Source organism: Protomyctophum bolini (assembly GCF_963924005.1).
Source record: "Protomyctophum bolini genome assembly, chromosome: 18".
Lineage (NCBI taxonomy): Eukaryota > Metazoa > Chordata > Actinopteri > Myctophiformes > Myctophidae > Protomyctophum > Protomyctophum bolini.
In genome coordinates this window covers 25,362,201-25,386,873 of record NC_137879.1, presented here as the reverse complement: position 1 = coordinate 25,386,873, position 24,673 = coordinate 25,362,201, and the positions used below count along the sequence as shown (strand labels likewise).

At 43.4% G+C, this 24,673-nt stretch overlaps 1 protein-coding gene across 4 annotated transcripts in view; it reads left to right on the top strand.

Annotated features, from left to right (window-relative positions):
- Positions 1-24,673, top strand: part of LOC308332769 (ATP-citrate synthase) — a 32,849-nt gene that overhangs the window by 5,496 nt on the left and 2,680 nt on the right. Inside the window, exons 3-29 of one of the 4 annotated variants that reach the window (XM_080788843.1) lie at positions 621-743; positions 3,689-3,751; positions 4,670-4,860; positions 5,836-5,915; positions 6,475-6,605; positions 7,380-7,498; positions 8,146-8,282; positions 8,950-9,011; positions 9,294-9,411; positions 10,345-10,499; positions 11,395-11,488; positions 11,706-11,762; positions 13,818-13,847; positions 14,968-15,109; positions 15,224-15,392; positions 15,693-15,797; positions 16,136-16,332; positions 16,875-16,956; positions 17,068-17,178; positions 17,557-17,684; positions 18,176-18,269; positions 18,600-18,754; positions 21,678-21,828; positions 22,383-22,526; positions 22,785-22,898; positions 23,559-23,641; positions 24,142-24,218. In XM_080788843.1, the coding sequence (XP_080644969.1) occupies positions 621-743; positions 3,689-3,751; positions 4,670-4,860; positions 5,836-5,915; positions 6,475-6,605; positions 7,380-7,498; positions 8,146-8,282; positions 8,950-9,011; positions 9,294-9,411; positions 10,345-10,499; positions 11,395-11,488; positions 11,706-11,762; positions 13,818-13,847; positions 14,968-15,109; positions 15,224-15,392; positions 15,693-15,797; positions 16,136-16,332; positions 16,875-16,956; positions 17,068-17,178; positions 17,557-17,684; positions 18,176-18,269; positions 18,600-18,754; positions 21,678-21,828; positions 22,383-22,526; positions 22,785-22,898; positions 23,559-23,641; positions 24,142-24,218 (3,112 nt within the window). The remainder of the gene's footprint in view (positions 1-620; positions 744-3,688; positions 3,752-4,669; positions 4,861-5,835; positions 5,916-6,474; positions 6,606-7,379; positions 7,499-8,145; positions 8,283-8,949; positions 9,012-9,293; positions 9,412-10,344; positions 10,500-11,394; positions 11,489-11,705; positions 11,763-13,817; positions 13,848-14,967; positions 15,110-15,223; positions 15,393-15,692; positions 15,798-16,135; positions 16,333-16,874; positions 16,957-17,067; positions 17,179-17,556; positions 17,685-18,175; positions 18,270-18,599; positions 18,755-21,677; positions 21,829-22,382; positions 22,527-22,784; positions 22,899-23,558; positions 23,642-24,141; positions 24,219-24,673) is intronic. The other 3 variants (XM_080788845.1, XM_080788844.1, XM_080788846.1) reach the window with 3 other exon arrangements.

Below are 24,673 nucleotides of genomic sequence, written 5' to 3'. Positions count from 1 at the left end.
ACTGGTATGACTCTGGAGCTCTGAACATGTTGTCTTGTTACTGCTTGTGCTCGTGGTATTTTTTGAATCCTGTGCCAGCTGGCTTTGTTCGAGAGAGGGATGCTGTCACTGGAATGTGAAGCTAATTTCAGCTGCAACGTTTGGGTTACTCCGACCCAGATCAATGACCAAAGTTGGCATATATCAAATTCTCTCACTATGATGTGATACAAGGACGTGAGATGCATGCAAACAAAACCAAGCTACAAGGTTCGAGTATTTGCAATGCATCAGAATGAAGATTACCGGATACTGGAGATTGGCTGGCTGGATATTGATTATCTTGATGATAAAATCAGAAGACTGCCACATCTCCTTGCATTATAGATGCAGTGCACACTTCAAATCCTAGCATCTCTTCTCATTGTGCGTGTGTGTGAGATTTGGTAATTTTAATGTCAAATTCATTGTTGGTGAGGTGGTTAGCATTTTCTCCCTTACAGGTTAAATAGATTTTGTATGACATTTGAATATTGGAGACTGCCTCTATTCTGTTTTGCTAATCAGCCCAGCACATTGGACTGGCTTTGAGACCTGTGTGTTCCTGTTGGATTCATGTCCCCTCCTTCCCTCTTCTCCAGCGTCTTGTGGTGAAACCTGACCAGCTGATTAAACGGCGCGGGAAGCTGGGCTTGGTGGGTGTCGATCTGGACCTGCAGGGCGTCCAGGACTGGCTCAAACACCGTCTCATGAGAGAGACCACTGTAAGTTCAACTAATACAGTGATTCTAACCTCACATTGGTGTGCTTCAGGCTCAGGCCACGGACCCACATTTGATGCAATGTCTTAATTAAGACATTTGCACTGTAAAATGTGTTTAACTCTGCGAGTGTACACTGAGTTACATACACACAATTCATTTGGTGCACTCTCCCCGATTCCATTTCTATTTGTCTCTCTGATCATTTAGCATTCTAAAAATGTCAAGATGGACAATTTGGAGTCCTGCGCGTGCCGCGTGGTCCACAAAGCCCAATTAGCCCATGTAGAAACGGGTGCTCCTTGGAGAGGGTTATAACATGGCAACAGAGTTCTGTTCCTTTCCTCCACGGTTCAAGCGTGTACAGTGGGTAGACGATCCCAAGGCACACCTGTTCAGTTGGAAACCTGCTGCAACGCACGCTCACGCACAAGCCTTCATCAGGTCTACACGTCATTATAGCGACCTTGCACTGTCAAACATTCTCACAACGGTTACAAAGGGGTGCAGTACTTAGTCATTTGGTTAGTCATTAGTCCTACAACCTATTTCAAACCCTCACCCTAACCTCCCATGGGGCAGCACACCTAAACCTAACCGTAACCCATGTCTAACCAATGACTACCGGTAGTCTAAACTAAGTATGCACCCCGTTACATAGCACACTAATGACCACAATGTGTGTCTGTGTGTAGGGACATTTTCAAACGTGGCAACAGATCCTTTTTGGCATAGTCAAATATTGAATTATATGGGGCTTAAGTAGAGCAAGTTTATTTGTGTGTGTGTGTCACAATTTGATATAATTTGAATACTTGGAAGGTGAAATTGGTGAAGTAGTCTATTGGCTGTGGCCATACATTGTATGGTATAGAGTGAGATCTATATGCCATACTGCCAAACGTAAACTTGGTGAAATGCATGTCCTCCCGCAGAGGACACGTATGTTTAGCTCTGCCAGGTCAGAGGTTGCATAATGCCAATGTCGGGGAGAGAGAAGTTGAGAGGAGGGGGGACAGGGGACACTGCTCTATTCTGGTCCAGCAAGGCACATGGAAAAAACGGACGGCAACACTTCCTGTCTCTAAAGTAAACCGGTGTGCAAAAAGCAGTGAGATTTAAATGGCCTGTCCCAATACATCCCACATACATAATTTTGTCTGTTGGGTGGAAGCCGCATCTGTCCAAAACTGTTACTTTTCAGGATTCAAATTAAAAAATGGCAAAAGTAGCAGATCAAAACGCGTCCCTTCATGCACATTTACGCCTTGTAGATCTGCAACTTTTGTACTTATGTACGGCTGTACACACGTACATTCGTAAATTCGACACACACGTTCCACACCCCCATAGGGAGTGCAGCGCCCGGTGTCGAGTCCGTTGGACGCACGGTTGTCCAGAACCCTGACACAGAACTCCCTGTATAGGAATAAAGGGACACCGAGACGGATACAGAAATCTCCATATATGGGCATAAAAGGGACACGGACAGATGGGGGGAACGGGTACTCTGACACGGGTACAACGGGTATTGCATAGCCGGATGGGGCATGGATCTCCAACTTCCATCGTTACCGTGCTCTCAGCCGGACACCGGTCTAGTATTATTTAATAAGAGGTTTCTGCCCCACAGTAACCATTTGTATGCTGCCTGCCCCATCTGATTGGGGCCAGCTTATTAACTTTGAAAAGATCACCAGCACTCACTTGGTCCTTTAGGACCTCTTATTTATTGTGTATCTCCAGCAGCAGAACACTCACGAGTCACGACGGACTGATTACACCTCTCTGCTTACCTGATGATTCCTTGCTCTGCATTCTTGCTGCTCCGCTATTCTGCTGCTGTCTGCTGTACTGTTTGCTGTTCTGCATTATGAAGTTTGTGTAGTCTTTCAAGCCAGGCACCTATTCCACAATCTCTGAAGGCTAATGTGCATAGTCTGTAACTAATGTCTTTCAAATGACCTCCCCCGGCATCATGTTTTTGGCTTTTGTGCCTTTATTGATAGTTACAGTGAAGGTGGACAGGAGAGAGAGAGAGAAGGGGAGAGACATGCAGCAATGGTCGTCATGAACGGTTACGGGACTCAAACACGCGACGCGCTCAGGGCAGAGCCTATGGTCATATTCACACCAGAAAACTTTAAAACGAATCCTGCTGCACATTGTCGGAAAGTGTGCTTCGTTTGGCAGGTGTGAACTGTGAAGCCTCATTCGAATGCTAATGCACATCAAAGAACCGCATTCTACTTCGACCAGAAATGGGGGTTTCACTTTGCTTACAATCGCACTTGATTTCGATTCGGTGCAGGTGTGAATGCAAATAAAGGAAATGTGGCAGGTGGATGACGTAGAAGGCATATTTTACGCAGTGTAAAGAATAAAGATGTCCCGTTACCGTGGATCCACGTGGTCGAAATATGAGGACGAGTACATTAATCAAAACACTGCAGTGTAGCCTAAAGAATATTCTGTCTGTCTGTGCGTAAACATGGAGTGCTGTCACTGTGTGGAGAGTAGGGACTTTCTTCATCTCGATTAAAAAAATTGTGCTGCTGTCTGTGCTCAGTGCTGTGCCTCCATGCACAAAAGAACAGTGCGTGCGTAGAGGGAGAGAGAGGTCCAGGGCACGACGACACATGTACTTTACCCAAATTTTACTATAATTACGAGTATAATTCATGACCGGAGAGGCGGGTGACAGCCGGAATGTAGACGGCACCCCGGGAGCAGTATGGGTTGGCGCCCCAGCCTGCATCCTCCTCATCCAGGAAGCCGGGACTTACGGGAATCAAGCCTGGGACTTGATACCAAAAAATGCTTACAGAATATCTATGTATTGCTCATATTATATTCCTGCTCAATAAATATATTGACTTCAATCCAAGGGTTGTCTGACTGAACAAGCTTAGATAAACACTTTATAATAAACCGTTTTGTCTTCCCAGGTGGCAAAGGCCAAGGGTGTGCTGAAAAACTTCCTCATCGAGCCGTTCGTGCCACATGCACAGGTGAGGTAACGCATGTCCTGGATCCCCGCCCTGTGTCGTTTGTTTGATGTGCTGTATGTGTGTTTTGGGTTATTTATTCTCAGGTGTTTGTTCATTGCAACACCCAGAACATGCAGACACGCACACAGTTTCATAACCTGTTCAAGTTGTATGTTGTGAGGTTGGCACCATGCTCAGGGTTTCTAGAGGTGATTGGTGTCACACCACCTCTATGACACATCATTTGTTGACCCATCGGGAAGGAGGAACGCAGTGAGCAGGAGACGAGATTAGATATACCTTTTTATGGATCCCTGGCGGGAAACTCCCAGCTGTGTCAGAGCAGCGACAGCAGTAAAGGTCTCTTCACATTGATTGATTGCCTAGTAATACATTTTCAGTGAGATGCGATCGGGCAGGGAGGGAGGGAGGGAGGCAGGCATGGGCCATCTGACAGACGGAGAGACGAGCGGGAACAATCCTGAGAAACTGTAGCATTCCTGTTCATCTCATGCATGTTGAACTGAATGTATCATCTATACACAATTACACATGCATATTGCATATTGACTGTAAGAAGAGTGACATTTGTGCTTCTCAACTCTGGTTCTTGTGGAATTCCCCCGGTATTAGTGTTATTATAGATGCCATGATGGTTTTGTATCCTACCAGGTTAATGGGCTCTATGCACACACTAACTCTTCCTACTTCTGGGCTGCTTCCCTTCCTTCGTTCCATTTAGTGTACTGTGGTTCTCGAATTTCAAGGTTCTCACATTTCAAGGACCCCTATAACTTTCAGATTTACAGGCCCATTTGGAACCCACTCAAGGACACTATGGCCCCTTTTTCCACCGGTTGGGAAGCGGTTCAGTTCAGACTTTACTTGCTCCCAGCATGCATCAGTCCTATAGCTGTGTCTTATCTCCTCTCTGAACAGGAAGAAGAGTTCTATGTGTGTATCTACGCCTCTCGTGAGGGCGACCATGTGCTCTTCCACCACGAAGGTGGGGTGGAGGTGGGCGACGTGGATGCCAAGGCCCAGCGCTTCCTGGTGGCTGTGGATGAGAAGTTGACTGAAGACCAAGTCTCACAGCACCTCCTGGTTCACGTCCCAGAGGAGAAGAAAGAGTATGTTAACACACACACGTCTGCAAAATGTCTATTTAAAGTTTTAAAAGGACTGCATAATCGTTCCCAAGTTGTTAAGAGAGATATGTTCTAAGTTTGAGAACGTTTAATAGAACCTGTGAAGTGAGAGGCACTCTTATCATCATACATCACATTCCGTGCTCAGCCAATCAAATCATCACAAATGTCATTCCGGCCAATCAATTTTGGCGTCTTCACTTTTCTGCCCTCATTTTTATCTTCAATATGTACTTTGCTCAGCCAATCAAATCACCTAATGACTCATTAGGTTTAAATTTACCCATTTGGACCTGTTACACCTGTTGTAACCTATACGTTGTTATACCATTTGAAATCTGGGAGTTACCTGTGTCTCATTAGTTGTTGCTAAACATGTAGCAACATAATTTCTTGCGCAAGCAGAGCGCGCAAGTACTGCAATCGGCTGGGTATGTCTGTGTTGGCCACCGACATACGGTACGTATGTCGGTGGCCAATACGGGACCATCATTCTTGAAGACGTAACTAAGGTAAGCTTGGTGATCGGCTGGGTATGTATGTCGGGGTAAGTATGGTGGTCCCTTATTGGCTGTTGATGGTGATGTAACTAAGGTACGTTTCAAGGTTTGTGTAAGGTCAATAACGGGTCTAAAGGATTTAGAATAGCAGTTGTAATAGGCATTAGTTAGTAGCAATACTTGCGCGCTCTGCTTGCGCCTAATTGTGTGCAAGGCGCAAGTTGGCACCTCGGCGGTGCATTTCTAGTAATTTGTGTTTATTTTGAGGTCGAATTTGAAGGTTTTCAGAAAACGATTGATTAATCAATAATTTGTTTGGTTTCCAGGGAGATATGTCTACCCATTGACCCACGTCCTCCTAATTACCGTAAATGCAATGGTTGGCATGACTCTGTATGGTAGATAATGATCTGTCATCCTATCTATAATTCATGTTTTTAATCTCGTCTCCTTGTAGAATCCTGGCCAGTTTCATCGTAGGTCTGTTCAACCTGTACGAGGACCTTTACTTCACCTACCTAGAGATCAACCCACTGGGTACGTCCTCCGCTCTGTTACCTGCAGTGTGTGTGTCTATCACACGGATAGATCCCCACAGTTAACCTAATGTTGTTCAGTCCAGTGTAAACATTTATCTGTAAGGCTCCATATTTACAGTTTATCACTTGTATACTTCATTGTATGTCAAATAGGCGATCTAGGAGCTCACAATGTGTCGCAACATGATGTGTTGTGAGCTTGTAGATTGCATTTCACCAAATGCTAGGGTTCATGTGGTTAAACTAACACTGACTGTTTGCTTTGCATAAACAAGTAAAACTGTAGATAACATCTCCAGTTTTAGAAGCTAAGATAAGAGACCGTTATTGATTTATAGATCTCTTTGGGGAAAGTAATTTGCTTCCGTTTGTTTTGACTAAATTAGATTGCATGATTTAATGCTCAAGCAAAGATGTCATGTAGATACACTGTGAAGTCCTTACAATTCATTTAACTCGAGCGTGTACACTCTTTGGCGTTGAATTAACCATGATTGTTTTTGTTGTGTTCAGTCAACTTCAGTGAGTAATGGCACTTTCTTTCTGTCTGTCACCAGTGGTCACCCAAGAAGGCGTTTATGTTCTGGACATGGCAGCTAAGATTGATGCTACAGCAGATTACATCTGCAAGGCCAAGTGGGGAGATGTGGACTTCCCTCCACCCTTTGGCAGGGAGGCTTACCCAGAGGTAAGATGCATCGACTTTAGTTTTAGTATTTTAGTGATGATATTTTATGGATAGTGATGGTGTAGAATAGATGCTATGCGGGCACGGACATGCAGCAAATAGTCCACCTGGCCCAGGAGTTGTTGCTGCTTGATGTGGTAGGCCTCCTAACCACTTGGCTGTATGTAGTTTTAGTCTCTTAATGAAGGCAATCATTTGTGTAAGATACAATGTTGGTAGAGTAGCTGGGTTTTCTTTTACCTTCTGGCAGTGAAAATGATGAAATGTTGCAACCATAGATTAATTAAAACATACATGAAGTGCATCTACACTCTTTTCATATTCAGTCCTCTACTTTGCTCAGGCACATCCAATGGAGCTTATTGCTATCGTTGCCATTCAACAGCCTTTGTGTATTGATTGCTTCCTCTGTCATGTTTGACAGTCGACACGTACACGCAGCGTTTATGTATAGAATATTTATTTCTTGCAAATAATAATGTACAGTAATGGGTGGTTTGTTTGTTTTGTTGGTATGGAAGACACTCCACCACTTTGGTCATCATAACATCATTGTAAGATTATGAGCACGCAGGCTTCGTTTTGTAGTATACCATGATGTAAACTGATTTTGTTTGTGACGTAAACCGTTGTTTGCGCAGCAAAACAGTTGGTTTTTCCGTTTGGTTTTTCACATGCGTCCCCTGGATGCAACATTGGTTGGTTGACTGCGTCTTTTTGCATCACTGATTGCGTAGCACAGAGTGTAAACCTGTTTGTATCGTTCCGTTTCAGGAGGCCTACATCGCTGACCTGGATGCTAAGAGCGGTGCCAGCCTGAAGCTGACCCTGCTGAACCCGCGGGGCAGAATCTGGACCATGGTGGCGGGAGGCGGAGCCTCAGTGGTCTACAGGTAGGCAGAGTGGGACGACACTGATCTAGCCTCGGTACCCAGGCTTTTATATTTGTTCGCATTCGGCTCAAAAATGAAAGCCTGGGAGAACGAAACATTGCCTGGTCTAGGAGTGAGCGTGAACTACAGTGCAGAGGAGCGTCGGGTTTTCTCTGCTGTTTTCTACTGCGCAGGGGGGGCAGGCGCTCAGATCGGTGAATACAGCACTTGCTCCATGCGCTACCCGCCCCTCTATACTAGAAAGCATGGGCCAGGCTAACACTGATCAAGCATCAAGAAGGGTTTGTTGTCACTTCAAGCAGTGGAATGTTGGTGGGACCTGTTCTGCAAAACTGTGCTAACCTAATGCAATAGCAGGAATAATGATACAAAAATATATAAAATGAGGATAAAATAAATACTGGATGTGATAGAAATACATGTTGGTTGTGGTCTTGTTTTAGAGCTGGGTACACTATTTTTCTTGTCCTTTTCTTCTTTTTTTGACACTGCTACTAAAAGATAAAGTGATGAGAGGCAGGGTTTCAAGTGTGAGGTGTGCCCACCTGGTGAGGTGTGCCCACCTGGTGAGGTGCCAGAGCATTACAGGTGGGATTTGGGAATTATCATCCCTATATGGATATTGAGGTATTTGTTTTCTCCCTCAGTGACACCATCTGTGACCTGGGCGGGGTGGATGAGCTGGCTAACTACGGAGAGTACTCTGGAGCACCCAGTGAGCAGCAGACCTATGACTACGCCAAGACCATCCTCTCACTCATGACCCGCGAGAAGCACACAGAAGGTGGGCATCGATATATAGATGGATATCTTTCAGCATGTGAGGGAAAGCCATAACCATAGGCTGTATGTCCGCTGAAAAGTCACAGCTCATAATGCTATATTCCCTTGTAAATACATTTATAGTACATCGCTAACAATAGATCATAGATGCTTCTCGAAGTGTCCACACTCTGACCCCCTTTACACTGGTTGGTTCCCAATGGGAACCGGTTCAGTTTTGGAGCCAGAGCTCAAAAATTGGTGGGAAAAACTAGACTTATATTAAATTGTTTATAGGATTAATACATTTTAGAACCCTTCCACAGTAGTAGCTTTTTCATATTTTCGATTATTTTGCATATTTTCCTACAAATTTGCATATTTAAAAATGTAGAATTTGTGATACAATAGATAATTGTCTTCGTGTAAGTACTCAATTGGGGAAGTTTCATGGTGACAACAATCTAATATAGGTGTGGTTTTGCCCACTCGATTCATAATTAACGTTCCAATTTTGGAGCTCTGGCTCATGGACTAAGAAACAAAAAGAAGTGAACCGGTTCCCATTGGGAATCAACCGGTGGAAAAGGGGCCTCTGTAATGTATCGTACTATGGTGTGGCAATACACTGACTGTGGACTTGCTCTCACCAAGCCAACCTTTCTCTCTCTGCCCCTCCCACCCCACAGGTAAGGTACTGATCATCGGTGGAAGCATAGCAAACTTCACCAACGTAGCAGCAACGTTTAAGGTGAGAAATAATGACAATGAATATGCACTATATTCCTGACAATTTGTCAGATACCGATGTTTGTTTATTTAACTTTTTGGTGTTATGTTTTTTTTGAAGGAAACAAATCTTCATTATAAAAGATAACTGTTCCTAATTAGATAACCAACATGGCCAACGCAAAATTGATGCCGCAAATGTCTTCTATTCTATTTTTCGGAAGGAAATTATGCCAAGTCACTGCACACATGCCTGCAAAGCGATATGTCTCCCACATAAATTATGTCCTGTCTGTGTATGTAGGGAATCGTCAGGGCCATCAAAGACTACCAGGGCCCTCTAAAAGAACACGAGGTCACCATCTTTGTCCGGCGCGGTGGACCAAACTACCAGGAGGGTCTCAGGGTGATGGGGGAAGTGGGTGAGTAGTCCTGGGCTCCAACGCCCTGTCACAGAACAGGGGAGTGATGGAAGAAGGCCTACTCTCCTTGTTGGTAGAAAATTGCAGGCCCATGTACAAACTTGAGCTCGAAGATGGGCCATTTTCTCTGAAAGGAATTTGCTATAAGATGGGAAAAGGAGGTCAAGTAGACTCCTGGCGACCCCCATTTAAGTATACAGGGTTTAACCCTCTGGCATTTTTATAATGCAATTTTAATGGGTTTTGCTTTTTTATGTAAACAAATAAATGAGCTCTCTTGTTAAAGTGGGAATGAATGACATTAAGATTTAGATTTCTGTTCAAATTTGCTTAATTACATGACTTTGTTTCAAGATGTTGATGATGGCTAAGGCTAAGTAGTCCATACAGTATGACTTCACAATGCTTCTTTCATTCCTACAATGTTCATTTTGGAATTCAGTTCATTTTGGAATTCAGTGCATTTCAACAATGTGAACCATACAGCAGACTGTTTTGTCTTCCTAGTTGCGTTGTGGATGTTGACGTATAGAGGCCACTGGATCATACCTCAACATTTTTTGCCACCATATTTGGCAGGGGTGGAAACTTCCTAGAAGTACCTGAGACAAAAACATTTCTGTTGTATTATTGTAGTAGTGTCTACATAGGATAAGGTGTTATGGTATTCCATTTTTAATTCAACCAATATCCTATAATATAACCAACAAAATAAAACCACAGTGAGTTATGATGGTTTTAATAGTAAATAAGATATACCTATACGGGGGGATTGGGGAATACATGCATTAGGAAGCATGGCTTGCCCATGCCATTATGTCAGCTGCGTCGACGCATATCTCCAATGACGGAAGCGTGCTGATGCGATTACCCACATTTATATACCGTGTCTATGAGGTCGCTCTCTCACTGATCGTTCTTCCCACTCTGCAGGAAAAACCACGGGCATCCCTATCCATGTGTTCGGTACGGAAACCCACATGACGGCCATTGTGGGCATGGCCATGGGCCACAGGCCCATACCTAACCAACCCCCCATGGACGCGCACACCGCTAACTTCCTCCTGAACGCAAGTAACAATGCTATGGTAATGTCAATGCTACGGTGTCTTCAAATAATGTACCTGTATGGTGTATTCAAATACTGTGACTGACCACACAATTTCACGGGCCTTACCACTTTCACAGTAAAATCTTTTGTGCAAATTTGCATTTGCACACTTGATTTACATTAACACAACAATTGCCCGGGGTTATTTAATCCATTAAATCAGAGTGCCCAGCGATTTATAGCAGCGGAGCACATTTAGCGACCAGGTGCTATCCCGGATGTAGCTGAAGTAACTTGATGTAGCCAAAACACCCCCGACAACAACGGGAGGTATATTCTAACGGGACCGTGATGGGTCGTCTAACACATCAGCCTGTGGAGCGATACCATCGTTTTTTTATATCAATAAATCTCCGTCCTTTTATCAATCACCGTCCTGAGCGCTGGGCGTTACTAATTGATTGAACGGAGAACTCCGTCCTTGCCGCTCGGGGGGTTCACACTATTCAAGTTCTGAGTGTGTGTGTGTGTGTGTGTGGTCCATTAGTATTGTTGTGTATGTTAAAAGGTTATTATTTTGTCCCTGGCTGGCTGCCTTGGTCTGTCTGTCCGAGCCTGAAAATAGCGTCACTGTCACAGCCCTAATGAGAACATCCTGTGCTCCCTTCATATTAGATCACGTTGACACATGTTTCTATTTTTGCCATTAATAACACTTGCTAGACACATGACCGGTCAGATGGGGATGCTAGAAGTAAGGTAAAATTTATTTAGTTAAATGAGCTAAAAGGCTCATTAGTTCAGGTAAAGTACTTAACTTAATATATGGTAGCTACTGTATTTTACAGGTACAACTCTTGAACATGTAGTTGATCTCTCTCTCTCTCTCTCTCTCTCTCTCTCCCCCCCCTCCTTCTACATCTTTCTCTCAGACTCCTGCTCCTACCAGAACAGCATCATTTTCTGAACCTAGAGCAGTCAATGACGTCACTCCGCCCAAGAAGTGTAAAGCAGGCGTCCCACCAGGTAAACATCTCTGCCTCCTCCATCACTCTCTGCTCATCCTTTCTTTCCTGTTGTCCTTCTCCTTGTATTCTTTCTTTACCTCCCTGTCGTTTCTGTCGCTGCTCTCTCTCTGCCCCACTCCCTCTTGCCCTCATTTCGCTATGCACTTGCACCCCCTCCTCCCGACTCTCGTTTTTATTTATTTATTCATGTATTTATTTTTCTCACACCTCCAAAGATTCTCTACATTCTATACTGTGGCCCCTGAAGAATGTGGTCACAGGGAACTGGGCAGGTAAGTCGGAGGGTGTGTTGTGGTCACACCTGCACTGTAGATCCCTGTGCCTTCACCCCTGTTGTCCTGATTTGCTTTGCCCTTCCTCACTGCCCCCATATGAGCTACACAGTCAAATGCTGGATTAATGTAAGTGTAAGAGTGTTCTAAGCAAACGAACCTGTACGGGTCCATTTGCTTACATTTTTGTTCACTCAATGTATAAATGAACACTGTGGACTTTACTGTGGAGAATGGGGTCTGTGTGTGTGTGTGTTTGTGTTTGTGCATTGCGGGGAAGCTTGCAAAATTTGCATCTCTGCATCATCTTACCAGTACCAATTTGTAAAAAAGAATTCAACCAGGGTCATATTTTCCTTGAGAAATCTCTTTCAGTGTAGAATGCCCACACAGTGGTTAAATGCAAACTTTACCATTTTAATGTCTGATCATAACTTAAAATCTGACGAATTGAGACGATTGCACATTTAGAGGTTTACTTAAGAGGTTTGTGTGATTGAGATGTCAAAATCCTTTAAGGCTCACCTAGATTGAGCCCTGTTGTGTTAGACGGCTGCACTGAGGTGGTTGACAATGTATGTCAAGCTCTACACTAAAAGAAGTGTCGCTGTTTATCATAACGGCTTGAAGGAAACGTACCTGGTTGAAAAAGGAAAGTACACTGGAAAAAATCATTGTCAACAGCCTTCATGTCATAACCTTTTAATATCAGAGACGTGACATGGTTGTCAACTGTAGCTGTTTAATATCAGAGACGTGACATGGTTGTCAACTGTAGCTGTTTGTCGCATTATGGTTTGTATGATTACATTTTATTTTATTAGGATGCTCTTGTCCAGAGCAACTACATTACTCTACAAGATCAGACAGAGTAAATGGCATGGAGCCCAGTCAACAGATGAAATGGCATGAAGCCCAGTCAAATAACAGAATGGTAAATGGTTGCATAAGTATTAAGTAGACTGCAAAGAAACAAATGTGGTGCTTCAAAGCTACTAGGTAAACATCAAACCAAGCATCTGTCTAAGCCAGTGGTTCCCAAACTGTGGTGCGTCCACCCCTTGTGGTGCGTGAACGCCCTCTAGGGGGTGCGTGACATGAAAAGGGTGATGGCGGATTTATGGTGTTGTTTTACACGTATATACATACACAAATTCCAGTAAAACACTGTTGTAAGGAGATGTATAGAGCAGCTGCGGTCAGGAGGTAACAGGGGGTGCACGGCCAAAAACGTTTGGGGACCATGGTTTAAGCGACATGCTATCTAAATGACATTGTTAGGCATACCGTTGCCATCTAAATAACACAAGTGAATAAGTAACAAGATGCATACAAGGAGTGAGTAGTGCTAGGGGATGAGGTGGAGGCTGAAAAGGTGAGGGGGCTTTTTTGCAGTGGAAAATGGGGAGTGAATCTGCAGTGCTGACTGAGCCAGGAGGGTGTCATAGGGAAGAGAAGAGACTAGGATGTGTGCAGCGTTGGCCAGGATGTCATAGGGAAGCTGATGAGCTGATGGGTCATCTAGTGAAGGTACAGAGGTGCCATGCCCTTGATTCCTTTGTGGTCAGGCTCATCTGTTTAAACTGTGACATGAAGGTTGCTAACGATAATTTTTCGGTTGTCAATGAATTGAGGATTGCTCTGATGGTTTCATGACATGCTGTGTGTGTGTATAAAATATTTCATAAATTATCACGATCTCAGTACACCTTAGGCCTGAATTCAATGCTCTATCTAAAAGTATATCTAATGTAGATAACGGATGATGTTACTACTGCTTTGGTTAGTCCGCTAGACATGGAGTTAAGAATGCTGTCGTTGCTTTTGCCATTGTTGTGGAATTCATATTCCATATTGCACTGATAAGCGCTTATGCATATACGGTTGCTTAATGCATTTTTATTTGCTTCCAGTGAACTTGCGTATTGATGGCAGACTATTAGATTGCACACAGATCAATGAATACATTAAAGTCTTAATTTTTTTGTATTTATTTTGCTTTTGTGTTTGACTATTCTTTTGTCATGTTTGTGTTTCCATCCTGCGGGGTCGCAGAAGCACAAACGTCGGCAGGCCACAGTGGAGGTAGGGAAGGGTGTGATGGACCTGCTCTGCTCCCCTCTCCCTTTGTTTGTGTCTGCTGCTTTGATGTGACTCACCTGCACAGAGCTCTGGTGGGGGAAAAAAACACATGCCTGGGACAGAGAGATTTTCACTGTACGATCAAACGCTATGCAGTGCTTTCATCTCCCAAGACATTCGCTGATTTGTGTGACGTGTGTGTCAAAGAATTGCAATCTTCCAGCCACTTGGGTGGTTCTAATGCTGCTTAATTAAAGGACATGTTTGTACAATCACTGTTCTTTATCATTCTGCTTGGTGTGATGCCTGCAACGTACTGCTTTGGAATGTAGATAACTGTTTAATCTTTTAAACTCTTTAACCCATTTTTGGCGGGAACCCCTTTTGGTGTTTGAAGCATTATGTTATACTTTAGCTATTGAAAAATTGCAGAACTACAAGCTCAGCGTGGCACAGAGTGCTATTTTTGAAGAATCGTGAAAATATAGCCCGAATTTTTGAATATATATTCTTTCAGAGCGTTCAAATCTTTGCATCAGGGTGGTCCCTGGGACAACATATTTTCAGATGGGGGTCGGCAGCCAATTACATATAATTCTAGGGGTCCTTGACATTACATAGTTTGAGAACCACTGGGGTTTTTCAGAAAACTGTCTTCCCATAGACAGTTTTCCCATAGTTTATGTGGCAGCTTTGACATTGGCTTCTGGTATTGAGAACACAGATCTGATCTTTAGGAGCACAGGGCTGGGAGTAATTTAGATTAAAATCCCTATGCAAGTGAATGCCAAGGGAAAAACTACCTTCGTTATCCAAATAAATGAGTTACTCAGAAAGCACATTGTAATATACAAATTTTTACGTTTGAAGTCAACATGTCACTTGCTCTGTCCATCCACTGCCAGTGCGATTTCCATTTGTTTAACAGTGTGGGGACCCACCTCTTCCTCAGTGTTGTTGCTTTAATGGTGCCCTGTGTGTCTACCATGTGAATCCTGTGTAATCCCTCCACCTCCTGCTTGTCACCGCCTTTATTCCTGCTGCGACACTAAGCCGTTCCTCTCGTTTTTGCTTTCTCCTCCTTCCTCATCTGCCGAACTGTGTCGTACCACCTCACCCACAGCCAAAGCCACCACGCTCTTCAGCAGAAACACCAAGTCCATCGTGTGGGGCATGCAGACGCGTGCTGTGCAGGGCATGATGGACTTCGACTACGTGTGCTCCCGTGACGAACCCTCGGTGGCCGCGATGGTGTACCCGTTCACGTAGGTTCCAACCAACGAGTCCTCGACTAAGCAGACAAGAGGGCGGGGGAAAAAAATATTTTCCATTTGCCCTTTTGGTTGTCAGCAAACCTCTTCCCTATGTGTCTCCTTTAGCGGGGACCATAAGCAGAAGTTCTACTGGGGCCACAAGGAAATCCTGGTCCCGGTCTACAAGTGCATGGCCGACGCCATGAAGAAGCACCCCGAGGTGGACGTGGTTATTAGCTTTGCCTCGTTGCGCTCTGCCTTTGACAGCACCATGGAAACCATGCAGTACCCACAGGTACATATGCATATTATGTTTATGTTTTTATTGTATTGGAGCTTTCCAGTGTACTTTTTTTAAATCATTTCTTTTATGTATACCATGTACCTAACAAGTGCATTTTAAGGATTCTGTTCCTTAACAATTCCTACTGAACAGGCTGAAAATATATAGCTTTTCACTTTTCACCGGATCTAACATTAAAAACTTGGACCCATTTGGACCCAACCCACAAGTAGATTTACCTGCCCAATGTAAAGTTCTGGCAATCAGCTCTACTAGTCCCTCATCGTCTTACTGTCTTATCTGTGTGTTCAGATCCACACCATCGCCATCATCGCTGAGGGAATTCCCGAAGCCCAGACCAGGAAGATGATCAAGTTGGCTGATCAGAAGGGCGTCACCATCATCGGGCCTGCCACGGTAAACTGCTTTATATCCTACAGTATAACACCACACACACACACACACACACTTCATAGCACAGAGGTGTCTATTTTAGGCATGCCATTCTTGTCAAAAACCTTCAAAACCTTCAAAAAAAGAGTTTATCTGCAAGCTCACAATACGTTGCAGCGGTGCGAGCTTGTGGATCGGCCATTTTAACCATTTGTTTTCTCGACATTGTGCAAGTGGTTAATCATTTTGTTGATATAAAAAAGAAATTGCATAAATAAATGGTACTCTTATCATTGCAGTATTGATATGTTTACTTGAGTAAAAACATGCGAGTACCTTTTCCACCACTGCGTGTCCGCCAGGTGGGAGGCATCAAACCCGGCTGCTTTAAGATCGGCAACACGGGCGGCATGCTGGACAACATCCTGGCGTCCAAGCTGTACCGGCCCGGCAGCGTGGCCTACGTGTCCCGCTCTGGAGGCATGTCCAACGAGCTCAACAACATCATCTCGCGCACCACCGACGGCGTCTACGAAGGAGTGGCCATCGGAGGCGATAGGTATGGATCTGAGCCACTTGAACGGGGGTCACCAATATGTCCGTACACTGACAAAATGTGTCCATGGCAAAGACTTGGTCATGTCCGTGGCAAACTTTTGATTTTGTGTTTTACACACCCTTATGATGATCTTATTTTGACCAAATTACTGTATGTGAATCTCCAGGTTTTCTTCAAAATATGTATGGTAATTATTTATTATGACACTATGGCACATTAGGAGTCCAACTAGTACTAGTGGTTCTCAAATGTAACTCCGAGTGTTCAAATGGAACCATGGTTCAAATGGTTTGGATCCATTTGAACGCTCTCAGAGTTACAGACCTGTTGTTCAGGGCTATCTATTTATGTGTTTCTGGTACTTTTATTGTCTACTCATTTTGTATGTTCGTGGCAAAAACTATATGTTGACGACAAATGTCCACAAGCCAACACGATGGGCGATGACCCCTGCATGTGAACATAATGGTTTCTGCCAGACGGCGACTATTAGCAGATGTTGTGATTCCTCTCTAAGCCCGTCTGTTGTTTGGACTCTGCAGGTATCCGGGCTCCACCTTCATGGACCACGTCATTCGCTACCAGGACACTCCGGGAGTGAAGATGATCATCATGCTGGGAGAGGTAGGGATGACGTTACATCCTTAAGTCACCTGTGCATTCAATTGACCACGCCATGTGAGAGGATGTTCTTTGTTTTGAGGTGTCTGACTCTGTCATCGTGTCGGCATTCAGATTGGCGGCATGGAGGAGTACAAGATTTGCCAGGGCATCAAAGATGGCACGATCACCAAACCTGTGGTCTGCTGGTGCATAGGAACCTGCGCCACCATGTTCACTTCAGAGGTATGTTGCAGGGAGTGAAGGTGTGAGGAGGGGGATGGGGTTGCAGGGAGGGAAGGCGTGAGGAGGGGGGTGGGGTGTCTGTGAAAAGGGTTGCTTCAAACCCCAAAGGCCATTTTGACGGATACACACAGCTACGGGTGAATGTGAATTGAGGGTGTGACTTTTGTGCCAGTGGATATCTCCTGTAGAGGTAACTTCACGATGGCACACATAAACGCCTACATGAAATGCACCCTCAATGTAATTAATTACCGTAAACTGTTTACCTGTGGAAATGTCCAACGTGAAAGGGTACATTTTAGTGTTCAAAACATGGGCGTAAGATTACAATTACAGAACCTAACCTTGTCAAATGTGGAACGATGGCGCCATCTGCAGGTCCAGTTCGGCCACGCAGGTGCCTGTGCAAACCAGGCCTCTGAAACGGCAGTGGCGAAGAACCAAGCCCTGAGGGATGCCGGGGCCTATGTACCAAAGAGTTTTGACGAGCTGGGCGACGTCATCAAGTGAGACGTTTGACACACAGTCACATCACATGATTATGGATATATTTACTGTACATATCTTCCCTGTCGGATAGAAACATTGTATGCCCAAAACGTTACTTGTGTCTTATCAGTGTAGTTATTATTTAGTCACAAGCTCCTGTTAAATATTAATAGAACCAGACTTTTCATTGGTTAAACATTTTAAAAACATGCAGACAGACTTTGCCACCTTCAACCTGGTGTCCGTCTTTTGGGCATGCCATATATACTGTAGCATAGAGCTGATCTACAAGCTCACAATGCAGTTCCGCTCACAACATACCGTGATGCATTATGAGCTTGTAGATCCTCTGCTTTTCAATGGTATTGAAAAACAATATTATTGAAAAATGAAATGGGGTGTTAATTTATGGAGGAAAAAAAAGAAATGCAAGGTTTCTGCCCGATAATGACGACCTACTTACTTGAGGGGGGCATGTCATTGACACTGTACATGTGTGGTTTAACAGGACGGTGTATGACGAGCTGGTGGCCAATGGTACTATTGTTCCAGCTCAGGAGGTACCTCCCCCAACAGTTCCAATGGACTACTCCTGGGCCAGGGTAAGACATATACAGTACTATTGTAACTACATTTTTATACCGTCATAGTTGGGGAGGTCCTTGAAATGTAAGTCTCTCCACCTCTTCAGTATGACATGAAAGGGTTTATGAGAAGTCTCTTGCTAAGTGACACTTAGGAATAGATGTGCTGACCGGGGTACGAACTGTGACCTTCTAATTACCACATCACTACCTCTCTACCAATTAACCTATGGCTGCTACTTTTGAAATATAAACTACTCATATTATTTTTTATTTATTGTTGGAGCAGTATAAACATGGGCATAAAGTAAGTGTTATTAATATTGGCTTGTTGTCCATGTTCCCCAGGAACTGGGTCTGATCCGCAAGCCAGCGTCCTTCATGACCAGCATCTGTGACGAGCGAGGCCAGGAGCTTATCTATGCCGGCATGCCCATCACTGAGGTCTTCAAGGAGGAGATGGGCCTCGGAGGAGTTCTGGGTCTGCTCTGGTTCCAGCGCAGGTGTGTACAAGAATGTCGGTATCATGAAACGGTTAGTCATAAACTCTAGAAATGAGTCACTGTTGGGAATGGAAGTGAAACAGTTAGTCATAAACTCTATGGACATGAACATGGACTATGAACAGGCCAGTTTACATTATTTATTTGTGATGGGATGAAACTGATTACTTTGAATCATTGAAGACAGTCACAGACGCGCTAGATCATGCCACTTCAATTATCGACTGCAACATTCTAAAATGGTTCTGTGGTGTCGGCAGTCATTGATCTTTAACGACCTTTAGGGAACTTGTAGGTTTAGTGACATATTGATACGGAACAGGTAGTCACACAAGCTACCTACATAGTTTGAGATAAACGTCTTCAATAGGGTACAAGAAAGATATAGGCAACTTTATTGAGCTCTGTGTGATATAGGGCTGTTTTTAAAAAGCACTTAGCCGGACACCTGGAAGTAACCAGACACTTGGAAGAATAGTATAGAAGAGATAATACAAATGCCTATAATTGTATGTACCGGTACACGAAATGTTTTCAATCGGCTATTTTTGGGCAAATGTTCTCCCCACAATTGGGACACTATGGTTCATGTGGTCAAGTCTGAAACTTGAACGTGCAAGTTTAGCTAAATCAAGCCTACTGTTGTATTCACCTTCAGGATTCAAATAGTCCGAACTGTACAGCAGCAGCAGTAACATGTCTTTGTAGTTTCTTCTTTTTCTCAGTGAGAAATGACTTAGACCATTGGTTCGCAAACCTTTTTTTTAAAATATATTTCAAGGACCCTTTTTGGTATGCTGTTTCGATAGTGGTATTGTTCCTTAGCAGTGGTACAAAACTATCATAAAGCCTATTCCACTCAAAAAATTACCCTAAACTTCCACTTAGCTATCGAGGCATAAGTCTAATTAGTAATGTATACAAATTATACTCGTCACTCCTAAATAATAGACTTACAGATCATTTTGAACGGTCAGGATTTCTTGTTGACGAACAGAACGGTTTCCGTAAAGTAAGATCTTGTATTGACCATATTTACTCAGTCACTACCATTGTTAGAGCGAGACTTCAAGAAAAGAAATCTACATATGCATGTTTCATTGATTTTCAAAAAGCCTTTGACTGGGTAAATAGGGAGCTCCTTGAATACAGATTATTAACATCAGGGGTAAATGGGAAGTTCTATGCCGCCATTAAGGCCCTGTATCGGGCCCCCATTGCTTGTGTTCAGGTAAATGACTTCAGAACAGGATGGTTTCCTACACACTTTGGTGTGAAACAAGGATATGTCTTGTCACCAACGTTGTTCTCCATGTACGTTAATGATCTTGCAATTGAGATTAGAAACTCTAAATTGGGGGTGGAAGTAGCGGATATGATTGTAGGCATACTTTTGTATGCAGACGATATAGTTTTACTTGCCAATTGTGAAAAGGAGCTGCAAAATATGCTCAATATTGTTGCTGATTGGTGTTTGAGGTGGAGGCTGGTGGTAAACATTGACAAAACACAAATTGTTCACTTTAGGAAACCATCTGTAGAAAGGAGTCCATTTACATTTATGTGTGGGAGGACTGTATTAACTATTAACATACACAAAGACATACAAATATCTTGGCCTCACTTTAGATGAGCATATGAACTTCAAGGAAGGCACTCAGGTTCTTTCTGATTCAGCTGGTAGAGCCCTGGGCTCAGTACTGAATAAGGTCAAAGCCTGTAAGGATTTAGGATATTATACATATACACAATTATATCAGTCTTGTGTATGCCCTGTTTCGGATTATGCCTCCGGTGTATGGGGTTTTCCGAACAATGAAAGTTGTAACACAATTCAAAATAGAGCCATACGGTCATTTCTTGGAGTTCATAAGCTCACGCCTATCTTGGCTATTAGCGGCGATATGGGATGGATGCCCGCAAATATCAGACACAAAGGTGAGATGTTGAGACTTTGGAATAGACTTGTTAATATGTCCGATGACAGACTGACCAAAAAGATTTTTAACTGGGACATTTCTAATGGTTACCCCTGGGCAAATTAAGTAAAGTCTTTATTCTTTAAGAATAACTCATCATTTATTTATTTAAATAGACTACGCTGTAATATTCATGAAATACAGAACTGTATGTTCCTTGGGTATAAGGAGAGTTGGGCCGTTGAATTATGGTACAAACCAAAACTAAGAACATATCGTCTTATTAAAAATAATTATGGCCCTGATCCTTATGTTACACAAAATATATCCAAAAGTCAGGGATCTTTTTGTGCATTCTGGGACCTTTAGAAACGGGTAGATTCATTGGTACTCCTGAGGACAGAGTCTGTCTAGTGTGTGATTTAAAATAAATTGAAAATGAAATTCATTTTTTGTTTTACTGCCCATTATATGAAGAATTAAGACATATATTATTTTGTAAAATGACAACCATCTGTGCTGACTTTTTCTGGTTGGAGGACTATGAAAAACTGGAATTTTGTTTTAGGAAAGGTATTTTTGCTTTGGCAGACTTTTTATGCAGGGCGTGGGAAATAAGGCAGAATGTTTTGTTTGTGTAAAAGAAAAAAAAATGGAATATCAACAAAACAAATCTGTTTATTGTACACAATGCAATATTGAAGCAATGTTATGGTGTGTCCTGTAAGTCCATGTGGGCTGGGCGCCTTTGGTGCATGACACAAAAATAAAGATATCTATCTATCTATCTATGCATTACAACACAGACCCCATAATTGAGAGCGTACAAATGGAACCAAATGGACCCGGAACCCATTTGTACACTCAGAGTTACAGCTATCAATCAATGTTGATGGGGACCCCCTGGAACACCCTCAAGGACCCTCAGATCCCACTTTGAGAACCACTGAGGTAAACTGTCTCTTCCCAGCCAACAGATGATAGTAAAAACTGTTCATTTCCAGGTTGCCTCGATACGCCTGCCAGTTTATTGAGATGTGTCTGATGGTGACCGCCGACCATGGGCCGGCTGTCTCCGGGGCGCACAACACCATCGTCTGCGCCCGCGCCGGCAAGGACCTCATATCCTGCCTCACCTCAGGCCTGCTCACTATCGTAAGTGTTAACACACACACACACACAGTCACACACACTACGTCACGTGTATGTGTTTCTTTGGAGTAGGGTGGTAGTGGTTTAAAGAGCAGTGTGAAGCACTCGTGTGGTGCCAGGAGTAAAGTACCTGCTCACCACAGCAATGTATGGGTTCAAATCCACCTGAACTGACAATAATCAAATTAATGTACTCTTCCTAATGCTCTAGCTAAAACATATTTAGCACGGTGGTGAAATCAGCCCTCAACTGCTTCTGACATGCATACTAGGGGTTTGCCCATGCATTCAACAAGCCCAACCTAGTAGGCACTTTGAGTGGCACCGCACGAAGCCACGGGTGAACGTACTGTATGTCAGACACTAACTCTACCCCAAAACCCTATAACTGTTTTATGACAACGTCCAACTCATGTAAAAAAATTATTACAACCCCACCCAGTAGGGGAGGGGTAAGAAAAGCCCTGCCTAGTAAGGGGGTGGATGATGGCAATAGGGCGAGGCTTCTCTCCCCATCCCCTCCCCATATTTCTGATAGAAGCATGTCCTTGTTTCAGGGGGATCGTTTTGGGGGTGCTCTAGACGCAGCAGCCAAGCAGTTCAGCAAGGCGTTTGACAGTGGGATGCTGCCAATGGAGTTTGTCAACAAGATGAAAAAAGACGGCAAGCTTATTATGGGCATCGGTCACAGAGTCAAGTCGGTGAGTGTTGATCAATATTCGCAAAATGAAATAAAAGTGCACAAACTACCCTCCACTGCTGCGTAGCCTTTAAACCAAGAGGCAGAACATTTGATAATTTCTCACTACAGCAAGACATGGTCGAGTTTTTGCTTAGTTCGATGGCTTTGATTATTTGGTCCAAAAAGCAGCACAACTCCTAAAACAGGATTAGGAAAGTTGTGTTTAGTTTCCTGTGTGGTTCCGGTTCCGGGCTAATGTGTGGGGTTGTCTTTTCAGATCAACAACCCTGACATGCGAGTGCAGATTCTCAAGGACTTTGTGAAGCAGCATTTCCCTTCCACCCAGATGTTAGACTACGCTCTGGATGTGGAGAAGATCACAACCTCCAAGGTACAGTATCTCTACTGTCCCCTGCTGCCCCCTCCCTCCAGGACCGACGACAAAAATGCTTTGGGTGTTACTCTGCTGAAATTAGGCTGGATTGGGGGAGGGGATGTCCTTCCGTCCGTCCGAGATCTTTTCTGACGCCACATGTCTTTTAGCAGCGACTCCTAATCTTTCGAGACTGCTTGTTGGTTTACACAATGTTCAAATGCTTCCACCTAACATTCTGTACACAGGCTTACACAATGTTCAAATGCTTCCACCTAGCATTCTGTACATTGGAAGTGCAGTAATTGAGTAGAAAATAAAGCGCATATCCGTTTGACCACTTGTCACTTAAATATGTCCTGCTGTAAATCTAGTTGTAAATTAGTTGTCCTAGTGCTTTGGATGCTTGAAGATACTTTAAGGTTATGAATACATGTATACCAGAATACATCAGTGTCTTTTAATGTGCTTGAGACCCGGTGCTTGTGTCAACCGCATTAATTCAATAGTTAGAACTATACAAAAAGTTAGATTGTTTTCCTCTGTATCAGTACTTTGTGCGCACTGATTTCCCAATCGAGTGGCAAATTCTATATTTTAACGACGCAGTTCAACCTGGTGTCCCTATTTTGGCTTTGGAGCACCGATTTTAAATGTTTCTCCCCCGTTTCTTTCCAGAAACCTAATCTGATCCTCAACGTAGACGGTTTTATCGGCGTGGCATTTGTGGACCTGCTCAGAACATGTGGTGGCTTCACACGGTAAAAACACTGGATTCAGCTCTGTGGTGACTTGACTTCACATTTATTGGGTAATCAAGGATGCACCGATGTCCAAACCGACTGACTGACTAAAATGACTATCCATCCACTTTCACTGAACAAGACTTGGACCATTATTTTTGCAATGTCCCGCCCATAGCTCTGTGTAGAGAGGCTGCCTGGTAATCAGAATTGGGTAAACCTTTTAGAATTTATATGGATCATTGAATTCATCCCCATTTATTGGGGGAAATTAATGTTACTTATTTGCATTTTAGATACCCAGTTTAGTTGACTTTGCTTGGACAATAATGATATTTGTGGTCTCTGGATAACATTTACATTTTGGGGTGGGTGTGGATGGATCTTATTGGATTTGTTTTAGCTGTGGAAATTCTCACCGGCCAGTATTGTATTTAGTTTATAATTATATTTCCCCAAATCGGGTATTTGTTCTCCCATGAGTTTGGATGAATGATCAAAATGTTTTTCTTTTCCAGGGATGAGGCAGATGAATTTGTGGAGATCGGTGCACTGAATGGGATCTTCGTCCTGGGCCGCAGTATGGGCTTTATTGGTGAGTGTAACTAATTGAAGGTCCCACTCCCCCCCGCATCAACATGCATCCTGGGGGATTATATTTGATTGTTTATATTGATAATTAGTTGATATACCATCAAAATAGCAGATCTACGATCTAGTTGGTGTCTTTGTATTTGTCTTTGTATTCGATGCTGGCGAACACAGGTTATTTAATTTCCCACACTACATGAATAATATCCACACATGTAGAACAATGGGATCTACTGCAGGTTCAAAATCTTCCCTTTGATTGCTGGTGTAATCGTCTACATAATATCTAGAGACGATCTATATTTATGACGGATGTTAGTGAAGACAAAAATAAACACGACTACCTCTCTTGCAAAAGAAAAGAAAGATGGATGTCAATGTCATAAAATGGTGCATTTATGTAGCGCTTTTATCCAAAGCGCTTTACATGTGCATTACATACACACACACACACGCATT